Below are 13,435 nucleotides of genomic sequence, written 5' to 3' on the forward strand. Positions count from 1 at the left end.
CTGTAATACAGGGACTTGCAAAATGAAATTCTGACACTAATTAACTTTAGTGGTGTTAATCACTATCATGCACCTACCTGTGAAATACTGAGAAATTTTTCAAACTTCATCAGTTTTCTAGAAATTAAACAGCACAAAATAACCACAGTTCCTGACATCTCTCGTAATTTTATTTTGCTGCAAAACTCTGCCTTTAGAAATATTTGACTATGTCAAATATTCAGTTTGTGATCTTGGTTTTCCTTTTTTTCCTCAATGCCTCTCCATCACAAAGAAAAGCATGAAAATGGGTTTCTAATGGAAAGCAAGAAAGTTAAACAACCTAAAGTTTGCATCTTTTAAATAGTTTAAAAGGTTAAATAGTTATTTTTTAGACAATGATTTCTGAGCGCCTCATGATTTTGGATTATTTTCATACCATTTCTTAGCATTTAAAGCTGGCTGTACTTGTATAGAAGAGATTTTTGTACAACCACTTTCTGTGCGTTTGGTAGTCCCAACAATAAAAATTGCTTCACAGCCAAGACTAGTCTCCTACAGCCTAGACTCTGATCAGTTAAACTTTCCCTCTGAAAACCTAAAGAATGTCCATACTCCATTTCTATTCATTTTTTAAGGGAGGAAAAGATATTTTAGAACATTTAAAAATATCAATCAATATGAAGTATTTGAAAATATTTTGTGGTAGAATTCACAGATAAAAACAAGCATTTTAAATTCACTAAAGCATTGCGACAAATCTGAAATAAATATTAAAAACAAGGAGAGAATTTAAGGTTTAAGCAATGAATTGAACATATAATTCAGTAGGAAAAAGAATCTAAAAAAACAACATGTAAAATATAGTAACATAAGGAAGAATTTCTTCACCATGAGAGTGGTGAGGCACTAGAACAGGTTGGCAGGAAAACTGTGGCTGCCCCATTCCTGGAGGTGTTCAAGGCCAGGTTGGACGGGGCCTTAAGCAGCCTGATCTAGTGCGACATGTTCCTGCCCGTGGCAGGAGGGCTGGAATTGGAGGATCTTTAAGGTCACTTCCAACCCAAACTATTCTATGAATATGTGATTCTAGGGCTAAATCCACATATTTTGTATTAAAAACTGACCCTAAAGCAAAACTAAAAACCAGTATTTACTATGCTTGCCACACTTCTAGTACTGCAGTTGGTCACCAAAGCTCCCTAGATGAAATGGACAAGTGATCACCCCACACTGTAGGGTTGCTCAGGCAACTCGCCCGACTTCAGTCCTGACATGGTGTGATCCCAGGAGTATTTACCTCCCTACCGGTAGTAAGCACGACTGTATGACTAGAGTATGTGTATGTATACACCCTGCACACACACACACTGCTCAAGGTATGCATCTAAAGTAACTATTCCTTCCTGGTTACAATCTTTCTAATGTACTATTGCATAATCTGTATCATAGACACTACAGGAATATACTGTTATGTGGCTGACACATAACTATATCCTAGAAACTAATCCACAGAAAGAAATGTTTCAGCACATAAAAGCCAAATAGTAGGGCTGGCAGATACGTCTTGTGTGTTATAAAACAGAATCAATTACTGGGACAAATGGAAGGGTTTGAGTACATGTTCATTTCTGCTGGAAACAGCAAATGTCACAGCAGGTAAAAGAGTAAAAACACTGGGAAAGGCACAAAGGAGCAGAAAGCTAAAATACTTACATCATGAAGAGGATATGCAGCTGAATAGGTGCCATTATTTAGCAGTCTCTTTATTCCAAATTTTTTCTTCCCTTCTTCTGTTCCATATGGGCAACGTGTAAGAATATAATTAACCTGAGAGTCAAACACAAGAATTTCAGACCTTTTCTACTTTAAGGCGATTTAACAGAAATTTATAATGTCTGTGCACTGTGTATAACCTGCAGGGACAACAAGCAAAGGAAAAGGTGTTTCTTGATAGTTCCTAACCTGTATGAAACCACTGAGGGCACACTTGCCTTGTAGACATCCAGCAGATCCATTTCAACAAATATTACTCCAGATTTGTAAGAAAGATGCACAGGCACTCAGGTTTCCTTGTATTTACCCACAGATATCACTCTTTCCTTGCATGAATACTCCTACATGACCATGTAAATCTACATGTAAATAAAAACAGACAAATTCACATACGTACTATTCTGTTTCTCATGGACGGTGAGAAGAAAGTGTTTTCATCATTAATGAGGTACAATTCCTGCTTATCCTTGCTGAATGGGGCTGTGAAATAATCTGGTTCAGGGTGCATCACCTTCTCGGGAAGCCTGAATGGAGTAAGCATACAGTCCAGGGGGTTTTCCACCGTTGAGGGAATGTCATTTTCCTTGATAGGAACTTTAATGTTCAGCACTTCTGCGTAAGTGATCAGAACCTCCCATGGGGCGTGGATCTTCACAAAATAAATCTTGCCATCTTCAGATTCCTGCTCCAGGAAAGATAAATTAGATAGCAGACTAAACTGTGTTTAATTGCAAGCTTTAAAAGAATAGTCACTAGATGAAATTTATTGCCTTTTACATATTTTTGAAAAAAGAAAAGAAGGGAAGGTAGGGGGATTTTTTTTTTTTTACAGATTTTTTTAACTGAAAAGCTTATCTGAGTGGTTGGTTGTTCATGAAGATAATCTTTGCACTACTGAAAAGCCTTTGTGAACTTTTAAAGTACACTAATCTTCTACACCGAGGGCTGAAAACTCTCATTACACACTGAGATCATTGGAAATGCAAGGTTTTGTTGTGAAGAGCTGCACACCTGGCAGCCCGCGCATCCTGCAGGCCACTGCGCTGAACTGTCAAGCTGTTCCCTTTCCTGGAGGGGGCAGCTTTCACACAGCAGAGAAGAGCATTCACACAGCAGAGAGGAGCATACAGGACTCCTCACAAAACAGTTATCAATCAGAGCTAAGATGTTACAGCCTCACAGTTATGATAAGGGCTAATCTTATCACAGGCCTCACCCCACAGTATATGTTCTAGCATTCCTCTGCATATACTGGAGGAAATGGCAATCAGAAGGTACTTTTAATGTGTTGCTCAATACCCATCTATTCCAGAGTCTGATCTTCATCAAATGTTATTTTGCCTTGGTCAGTCTCTGGCAGAAAAAAAACAAAGAGCATGCCGACTGAAGAAGTAGTCAACATCCCATGTTCTCCACTTACCAAACAAGAGTAACACTAATCAAATATCCTCACGTTGTTACACCAGAGTCCTTCCTTGTTGTAATTACAATACCCAGTGGGCAAATACTAATCCATTCACTGACTTTCAAACACACTACTAGTTGTTGGGTGGGATTAAATCCAGCTGTGAGCACACTTCCCATTTACAAGGGTTTAAATGAAGCCACAGCTATTTTGGAACTACTTTCTTTTGGTTGCAAAATCAAAAGTCATAACTTCCTCCTGAATCAAAATCACTTTGCTTTTACGGTTTTTACAAGCGTATCTGAAAAAATAACTCAAACAGACACATTAAGCTTGTTTCACTTCGATTAGCCATACCTCGCTGGAATCTGGTAGAATAATTTATAATTTATATCAAAGAAACAAAGCACTATACATTAATTAGTAATTTACAGGCCTATTACTTTGCTCCTAATTTTCTTCGGTTTTTTTACCTTCTTGTCTTCTGTTTCTAGTTCCAAACCAGCCTTTTGAAGATTGCTCTCAAATTCTTTTCTTCTTTCCTGAAGAGAAATAAGCACACTTTATTAAATGATGAAGTTAGCAACTAACTGATCACTTATTAATGACTTCACTGAGCTTCACTCCTCATTACTGCCCTGATGACCCCCCATTAATGCTATAGGACCTTTGTAAAAGAAAGATCAAGAGAAAGAAACCAGCTGATGGATACTTAACCAATTCTAAGTGATGGCCAACCTAGTGACCAGCAACATGAAACCTATTTATTAACTAGGAATAGGCTCATAAACTGTCCATTCTTGTTAACTACAGAATTCAATAAAGTTATGTGTTTTGAGACTTTCTGACTCTTAAGGAGGCTGGTGTGTGTGTCCGCGCGTTATTGTTCAAGTTTAGCTGTGTTTCTAAGAGAATGCTAAAACTACATGAAAAAAATTTTGGAAGCACGCAGAAAACTGATTGCCTACGGCCACATCTACTTACCAGTTTAACAATCATGCCTGATACAGATGTTAACGTACTGATTATAGACTATTCAAACAGTATGCTTCATGAAAACCATAACCATAAAAATAGATAGGACTAAGAAATCACCACACGTAAGCTTACATATACTTAGCTTGCATAAAGCCAGCATGAACTTTGCGCAGAGATAAACAAACCTGCCTGTGGCAGCGCATCATGGCTGAGTTTGTGACCCTGAACCCTTCTTGGTCACTTTATTTTGCCAAGTAATTTTTACATCGTGTCTTTGGGCCAGATCATTTTCTTCCCCTCCTTCTTTGTAGAATATTTGTTCCTCTTGGGGGACTGAATTAATTTCCTTTTAATGATATAAAATTTGCTGAAGAACTGCTAGAACAATGACATGTTAAGCTAAATAATGAGCCCTATCCTCTTTAGAAAGCATTAGTCAGACTGCCAATTTATCTCTAGCGAAAACCTGCAATGCTGTCTGATGTTTTCTCTATTGAAAGGTCTTAAATGACATTTTTCAAACACACTTAAGGAAAAAAACACTGCAGTTCTCATACAATTTCCTTTTCCTGAGCATCTGAGGAGCAGTCTACCCTGTCTGCATTTCAGTTTGCATAAACTACGAGTACAGACAGAATAATGCTTTAATGGCCCTGAGATCTATGTTAAGAGGTATGAATACATTCTGGTGCGTCAGGGGCTTTTCATTTTTACCTCTCACATCTGATTTTGCCAAATATTCTTAGATGTTAAATTAGGCACTGGGCTAGACAAACTTTCAACTATGATAATTTCCGAGTTCTAGCAGATGGTGGTGCAACTCCATGCACTATTTTTAAATTAATCTATCCCACACACCTGCCTCCACCTGCACCTGTATAAACACATCAGAGAACTCCTGCTCGCTGACCTGTTGATCTAATAGAGAACAATACAACTAAAAGATGATTTATGATTACGTTTGGAAGTGCTATACAAAAGCTGACATTCAAGCCTGGTATCCAAAGCTATGTGCTACTCTGGATTACATTTTCTCCACAGGTGGATGGCATGCTTTCTTTTTCCAACAAACACTGGAAGAGAGTCAAGCGAGTCAGCTCAGAGGAGTCTCAGATACCAGCCAGCTCCAGCTGTGCAGCTTAATAACAGCCAGAGCCAAAGGGTCTGGCTGCATCTTACTGATCATTCCTTACTGTATATTTAGTGCGATAAATTGCAGTGCTCTAACTGCAATTACACTTTTTACCACCTTTGCTCTCTTCCCATAAGCCACCTTGTCTGAAACCCAGGTGAATCTACCGTACGTTCCAGTTACTTGAAATGACCAACTTAAAAAAGAAATCAATTTGCTGCAAAAATACCCAACTTCCCTCCCTTTCTAGCCAAATACTGAAAAATATACATCTTCACGTTGCCATTAAAGGCTTCAAATAGACAAAATGTACCCTTGGACCAGTGCCATTTTGTTTTAATACGTACTTGTAGCAATTTTAGGTTTACTGTCCCAAATCTAAAATGCTAGACCTGGTGCATATATCAGGGAATCTGCTATAGATGCCACTCTGGAGTCACAGGAGGAAGCAACACAAATAATCACATAAGCGAAGACTAGTAATAGTAGGCTAACGCCCTTCTTTACATCTTAAGTATGTTCCTTAAGCCCCTCCAAAGCATCTGCAAAACAATGAAACTACATTTTCTGAGATAACTTAGGCCTACATAAGAAAGAAGCTAGTAGAGCATTCACCTCTCCAAACATGGCTGTGGATATTCCACATATTCGTAAACGGTAACTTTACCATCTAACATTTGCTTGGCTGTATCTAACCATCTCGATAAGATTAACAAAGCAAGATCCAAAGTCCAGTGGTACCAATACGCCCAATGCAGACGCAACACTGCATGATTAGGTATCTAAGGAAGACAGATAACTGTTATAAACCTGTTTCTTGGTAACAATATCGTTATGTTGTTACTGCTAGTAACAACAATCAATAAACAGGGGAATAAAATAGTTTTGAGGCAACCATGCAATATGTTTTAACCATGCTCCTCACTTTCTCCCTTCCTTTACACAAGGAACTCCTACCTTACAAAAGCCTTTTACGTACCAGGATGCTCAGGCTTATTTTAATTACAGTCATGTGTAGGATAACTGGAAATAAATAGAGCCTTTAGGAACAATCACATGCCACTGTAAAGTATATAAGAACTCTTATCCGTGACCTGAGAAAACAGAATTCCCTTCACAGGACTAATAGGCTCCGTCTGAGCTCAGGCTGCCCACGTAGCTTCCTAACAGGAACATTTAGGTGAGAAGGAGTTTATTTAGGAAAGGCCCCTCAACCTCTCGCCCACCTGCAGCCAAGACAGCAGGGGCCTGACATGACTGGCACCGCTGCAGGGACTGCCCACATGGCTGGAAAAGGGGCTCTGTCTGCCCTCCAAAGCGCAGGAGACACCAAATGCCTTCCTTCAGCAAGTACCAGCTAAGCTGCCATACAGCAGCATGGACAGGTGCCCAGTTTGGATCAAGGCCAGTGTTCAGCCGCTCCTGCATAGCTGGGGACATGGTTTCCCACGGTTGGCAGCGAAGCAGAGTGCGGCAGGAGCAATAAGCATCCAATTTTTTGCTGTCTCTGGCTCCCTCACTTTGGGTTCTCTGGTGCTTGTGAGAAAGCAGAATTTTCTGTCTGAGATGATGAACAGTGGGAAAGGACAAAATAAAATTCCTTTCTGTATGTCCACATCCAACTGCGTTTGGGGACCACTTGCTTCCAGTAAACATAGGAACAAGTTACTTTGCACAGAGATCCCAGAGTTCTAATGATCTGGGGGTTCTTGTGAAGAAACACACTTATGGACAACAAACATCACGTCTTGGCCATACATGAATGATTTGTTAGATATTTTTTAAAATTATATTGATTTTTCCATGTTCACATGCATTTCATATGTGGGTAAAGTATTTCCACTTATCTGCTGGAGGCTTTGATAATAAAGTATTGTCTCACAAAAATGTAATCCAAACTTTTGCTTACCCAGACTTTGTGGTTAGGATTTATTCACATAGCTTATAGAAGGCAAGCTCAAAACAGAGTTTAAGCTGGAAAGTTTCTCGGGAACATCAAAGCAGTTAATGTATTTGTTCTGCACAATGCTAAAGGGAGAAGATGAACAGACTGTCTCTTGCATCCGTATCAGGGCCATGTTGAAACAAAGAAATTATTCATCTCTTTCTTAGAAATGCAGAATAAAGCTGTTTCCTTGAGACAAGGAAACAACCCCCTTTGTCACAACTGTTGTTCTCTTCCTATGAATATTTCTATTCTTAGCTGTTACATTTTGCTGTCTCATTGACTACAGTAAAAGAAATGCACACTTCTTTCCTGTGACAACTGTATGATAGCAAGTCCAGTATGTCAGATGAATTCCAAGGGCTGCAGCGCATCATTATTTAAATCTTCCCAGAAAGACATCAGCACAGTACTTCCATGCTAAGAAGTCTGCATTAATTTAAGGGCACATTCACTGCATAAAGGTCTACGCTGGACATAAATATAGGGCAAATTTCATTTTCTTAGTAGATTCCCCAGGAACTGTATGAAAACTGACGCACTGTAACTGTGATGTCTTCGTGACAGTCTGCCCTGCAACCGCAGAGCTAATCTACAGCACCACAGACCAAACGCCTTCCATGAGGCCATAAACCCTTCTCCAAGTAATAGATATATACAGAACTAAGTCTCATGAAACTTGATACAGATGATGTATCCTTTTGCAGAACAGAGATCCAAACTAAATGCATTTTTACTTCAAAGAACTACTGCAATATTAGCTCCTAACTCTTGGGCTCTTTCCCATGTGAATCTTTCAGCCAATAAGGACACCTGTGTACATGGTCTCTGGTCTGGCAGATTCCTCCTACCCTCTAATGACCCATAAAGCAACAAGAAGAAAATTGCTGTGAACAATACAAACAAGCAACTAGACTGAGCACCTGCCTCGTTTTCCTTCTCACTTGAAACATTACCTAAATAGTCTCCATTTCTTTCCTTACATTATTGTAATATGACTAATGGAAAAGTTTATTTTAAGAGTAGCTTTCACATATTTTGCATGGGCTTCTTTCTTCTCTCTGCATTGACTGGTCTCCTCTTCCTTTTATTTATCTTTTTTTTAACATGTGATTTGTTTTATGGGAGAAAGAATCCAGCTAGTATTACAGCCTGGGGTCTAGGACACCTCTACATGGCTGACTCTCCATGGAGACAACTCTAACCAGGGAATCCTGAGCACCTTGCAGCAAGCAGGCCAGTCTTTCCCCTCCTGGCACACTTTAACCTCCTCAAAGCTCTTGAACATTGGTGGGGGCTCTAGCCAGGCGCTCAGGGCTCCCTGTGCAGTTGTCTTCACAGTGAGTTGGCCACGTAGGGTGTCTCACTGAGAGATGTCCCGCAGAGACTTGACCACCACGGAGAGTTGTCCCTTTCCATACAGTCTGACAAAGAGTCAGTGTTGGTTTGAAAAAGTATGCTTCTATATAAACCTATGGTAGCATAGCTATAATATAACCCGTGTCACCCAATCAAATCTCTTGAACATGGCTCATGGAGCAAAGCTGCCTGTCAGATGCTTAAGCTGGTAAAAACACCAAACAGAGACAATAACAGATATTCTTGCTTTTTTAATGTCAACAAAAATAAGATGCAGGGGCTGTATTGTAGACTGGATCATATTTGGATGCAAGGATAAGCAGCAAAAGCCCTTATTGAAAACAGTATTTCCTCCATAAAGGAATGAAAGCAGTAAGCAATGTTTTGAACAGCCCAATCTTGTAGTTTTTGTTCAAAGAAAATACTCATTTTTAATTCAGAAACACTTTATATGACAAGATATAGATGAGAAATGTTTTCTGCCTCACAGACCTTCACTTTTTACCACGACTTTGTCATATGCTTTGGTATAATTAGTTTTCTTCAAATATCCTTATCTTTCAGAATAATATGATTACAAGAGAATGAAGGTTTTTTGGTGTTGCTCTCCTTTTTAAAATGTTTTGTATTATAAACAAACTTTGGAGATATATACTGGAGAGACTAGTCTAAAAATGTAATCTCTCCTGGCTTCAAAAGAAGGCAGCGAATAAAGAGAAAACAAAATAATTAAAATCCCTACAAGTACTATTTTTTAAAAATACTGTGGTTTAGATAAAGTTTATTGTTTGCCTTGACTGCATCTCATAATACTGGATTTTTTAAATAGCTTGAATTTACGTGTTAGTTAAGTTAGACCTCAAGTGTCAGTGTGAGCAAGCAACAAATACAAATAATTTACTGATTCCATCTGACCTATAGTTACGATTCGGGTAACCAGGCCTTGCTGGGAAGTTCGGGGATTCTGACTAACTGCACTTCAGAGACAGTTTGTACTTCATGCTCTGTTACATCTGAGGTCTCTTATCAAAGACACTTTAAATATTCTTCTAGAAGAATGAATACACTTGTAGAGAGCATGTAGAGCACATGGAAAAGCTCAGAGAGTGTGTTTGTTTTACTCAGCATATATTAAAAAAAAAAAAAAGATTCTTGGATCTAAGAATCTATTTCTGCTCCATCTGAAGTCAAAGGGCAGGAAAAAAAAGTTATTGTTAAATCTCATTCGGATAATGCATTTAACACTACTTACAGATATTTCACCAAAGCTACAGCTAACTATAAGACTGTTAAACGAAGAAAGCAAATGATTTGGATTACTTTGCACTGACTGTATAACATCTTGACCAGCCTAAGTAATGGAGGGTGATCAATTCAGTAAACAAAGGCCCAAAAATCTAATGAAATTGTGTCTGATGCACAACAGAAAATAACACAGAAAGCACATGGAATGGCATTTTCACAAGCTATAAATTTTTAGCTGAGTACTATTTTAATGGAGTGTAGTGATTTGAAAGGCTCAGTATATTCAGGTTATGATAGATAAGAATTAAGAGGACCTCAGGAAGACAAACTTACCCACTTTTTTTCCCATTCCTTATTAAAATCATCCACATAGGAGAGAACAAAATCAATTCTCCTGACACCATCCCTGAAGAAAATAGAATCTTTGCTTTGATGTCTTTTATCAATCTGTGGAAGATATAGGCATACAATTAAAAAAAACAAGTATTGTTGTTGCTCTAAAACATAATAGAAATCAAAGAAGTTTCCTCAAATTGCCTCAATTCTTCAGTTTCTTCACAGCTGAAGATAAACTTGGTTTTAACAAGGGCTATATCAACTTACAATAATTTCAAAATTAACTGCTTATATCCACAAACACCACAGGTAAATAACACATGAAGAATAATGAACATGAACAATAAATGTACGTTAGTGTAGCAATATGTGTGAACAGTGCTACCATTTGTTCTTTCAGTCTTTACACAGTGTGTCATAAATGAGGAACACAAGCGTTATTTTACAGCAAGATATTTTTCAGCAGTTAGTCAGAGCACCACACTACACAATAGGCAGCTGAGGCACAGTTCAACGACTCAAAGCCTGTAGCAAACTAAATATCATGCATTTTCTTTTACATAAAAAGATTCACTAAAACAACCATCACAGAGACATATGTTCCAACAATGACCATGTATGAAACCGGCACATAAACAATACAGGCATGATATTTCAAAACTGAGTATTTACTTTCTTGAGGGGAAAAAAAATATCTAATTAAAGGTATCAATTCAACAGGGTAATTGGTATTCTAATTGGTGTATTAAAGGTCATATTTTCATTTCTCAGCATGCCAGAATGTCACATTAATAGCATTCATCTTTTTCACTGATTAGGCTACAGCAATTAATGTTAAGCCAGTAAGACTATTACCTCACTTTCCCGGGGAAGTTATAATAGTAGGTAATATTACTTGTCATCCTATTGGTATTCAGCTCTACCAAACTGTTTACAGGACTAGAGGTTTATACAGCAAAGCACTTTCCATGGAAGCTAATACTCCATTCTAAATCCAACTCCATGCCAAAGAAAGTTGGTATTGTCGTTGTTTTTTTTTTAATACACTGATAAGAAAAAGCGTATTGGTATAAGACTGAATCAGATTCCCATTTCATTACAGTAGGAAGCAAAACCAATAAGTCATAGGGTTATGTCTCTGTCTTCTGCCCCTTAAACCATGCAAGGATGCATGTGAAACAGTTCTGAGAAAGCACAGAATATTTATAACCATGAGCCTTGCTCCCAGTTAACAAAAGGCATCACACAGTGAAGCATGTTATTACTGCAGCCATCCAAGCCACTTGCAGTATCATTCATCACTGTTTTACCCTGAGACGTCGCTTCAGGAACAGATTATATCTCCTTCCACTCTGCTGGAATAACCAACAAGTAGTTAGCAAGTCCACTCCTCCTCTCCAAGACCCAAACCAACTGCTTCGAGCACATTCCTCCCAACTGAAGTTTGCAAGAAATTTGTGTCCTTAAAAAAGCCAGGAAAAGCTTCCAACTACTGGAAAAACACAAGCACCCACTATAAAAACATTATGCGTTTTATTTTTAAGCAATGGCTTTTTATTAAAGGCAAAGCTGTGCTGTCATCCATTTTTATAACAAACTCAAGTGTTTTATAAATGACTGCTATAATGCTAATTGACATCATCTGGGCACTTAAGCAGATTTAAAAACAGAACAATAAAAAAGTTTCTTTAAATGTAATGCAAAGGTAACAAAACAAGCTCTGGTGAATGAATAGCGCACGTAGCACCCGCTGGAACATAAAAAGACAAACAGCAACCACATAACTCCAGAGCTGACAAAATTACAATCAGCGATACCTACATAATCCAAGACATGAGTTTATCTTCAAATAGGCCCAAATTTAATTAAAAAAAAAAAATTTAAATCCCTATTGTTCAATAGTTTTGTACAACTTTATGTGTCTTAACTAGGCACACTGGTAACTGCTAAAGCGAGACAATAGCCTAGTTGGACCATCCATGCATTACGGAGAATTCCTGTATTTCTGAAGCTATCCTAGTGTCAGGGAGGCCACAAAGCACAGTGTTGCAAATCAAAGTAATGCAAAAAAAGCTAAAAGAAATTATTTCCTGAAAATGCTGCAATCCTCTCTTTGCCTTCCCTCTTTGGCAATTTTGCTGGGGTTTTTTTGTTGTTTTTCTTCTTGAGAAATACTTAAGCAAATAAATTAGACTGCTTTATAAAGCTGAAATCACGGCAGCTTCCTCATAAAATGCTTTTGTTTCCAAATGCAGTACATAATCACGCAAGACTGAAGGGCTCACAAAAATCATGGAATCCAGCAGAAGCAAATAAAAGAAATAGCATTTTTCTAATTCTATTTTGTGCTTACACGTTGGGATTTTTGTCAATATAATTGTGACTACAAGCAAATCACAACTGTTTAGATGTTAATTTAACCAAATTAGGATAGTGCACAGAACTATGCCAGCACCTACACAGCAACAACTGTATAATTCAGCATTACAGTGAATGAACCCCAAAGTACATTCTAACAATTTGCAATGTTGGGAACTGGCCTAAAAACAGACCACCCCAATCGCTAATTTAAACAACAGAGATTGTGCAACCACAGACATTTTTGTAGTGAACTAAGAAAACCCATATACACACACGCAAACACAAAATAAAAATCAATAAATAATATTTATTTCAAAAGAAGCTCCTGACAGAGGAGTGTCCCAAATTCTTTTTGTAACATAGTTATAATTAGATTATTCCATACACTTGAAGTGATACTTTATCTTTAGTGCCATCAAAGCTTGCTCATTTCCTAATGATGTATCAGGATCCTGCTCAGTCATTAAAGGTCTGACTACCAACTTAAGAAGATGCAGTAGTCATCGCTGGATCTGCTTTGAGAAGGGGAATACTTATCACTTCCCTCTCCTTCCGTAAATAGGATTATTCATCATGAATAGTGACAGGCCTACTTATTAAACCCATAAATTATTCCTTTCCACTTTGCTGCATTTGGATTTCACTAGAAAAACAAGCTCAGTCTTGCACTTTCATGCAATTCTGTTCGTACATGTGCTCTTACAGGTTTAAAATACATAAAATGTTACTAATTTGCATTGTTTGCATCAGTGAATCATAAAACATTATGGATTAGCACATCTTATTTCTTAACAGTTTGTTCCAGAACTGTATTCAAATTAATTGATCTCAGACAACCTGTAGTTATTAAATGAAGTCACACCTCATTAGAGCAGATATTCTCTGACGTGTAACTTCTGGAATACAAGTAACTGAATTT

The 13,435-nt window shown here is 37.9% G+C and overlaps 1 protein-coding gene across 7 annotated transcripts in view; it reads right to left on the minus strand.

Moving 5' to 3' along the window:
• Positions 1-13,435, minus strand: part of ANO5 (anoctamin 5) — a 59,418-nt gene that overhangs the window by 22,915 nt on the left and 23,068 nt on the right. For 4 of the 7 annotated variants that reach the window (XM_054067848.1, XM_054067849.1, XM_054067846.1 and 1 more), the window contains 4 exons: positions 10,153-10,266; positions 3,634-3,702; positions 2,153-2,437; positions 1,696-1,809 (listed from right to left, as the gene is read on the minus strand). In XM_054067848.1, the coding sequence (XP_053923823.1) occupies positions 1,696-1,809; positions 2,153-2,437; positions 3,634-3,702; positions 10,153-10,266 (582 nt within the window). Of the gene's footprint in view, positions 1-1,695; positions 1,810-2,152; positions 2,438-3,633; positions 3,703-10,152; positions 10,267-11,465; positions 11,511-13,435 lie in introns of all 7 variants that reach the window. The other 3 variants (XM_054067847.1, XM_054067843.1, XM_054067845.1) reach the window with 2 other exon arrangements.

The sequence above is a fragment of the Cuculus canorus genome, chromosome 5 (genome assembly GCF_017976375.1).
Source record: "Cuculus canorus isolate bCucCan1 chromosome 5, bCucCan1.pri, whole genome shotgun sequence".
Lineage (NCBI taxonomy): Eukaryota > Metazoa > Chordata > Aves > Cuculiformes > Cuculidae > Cuculus > Cuculus canorus.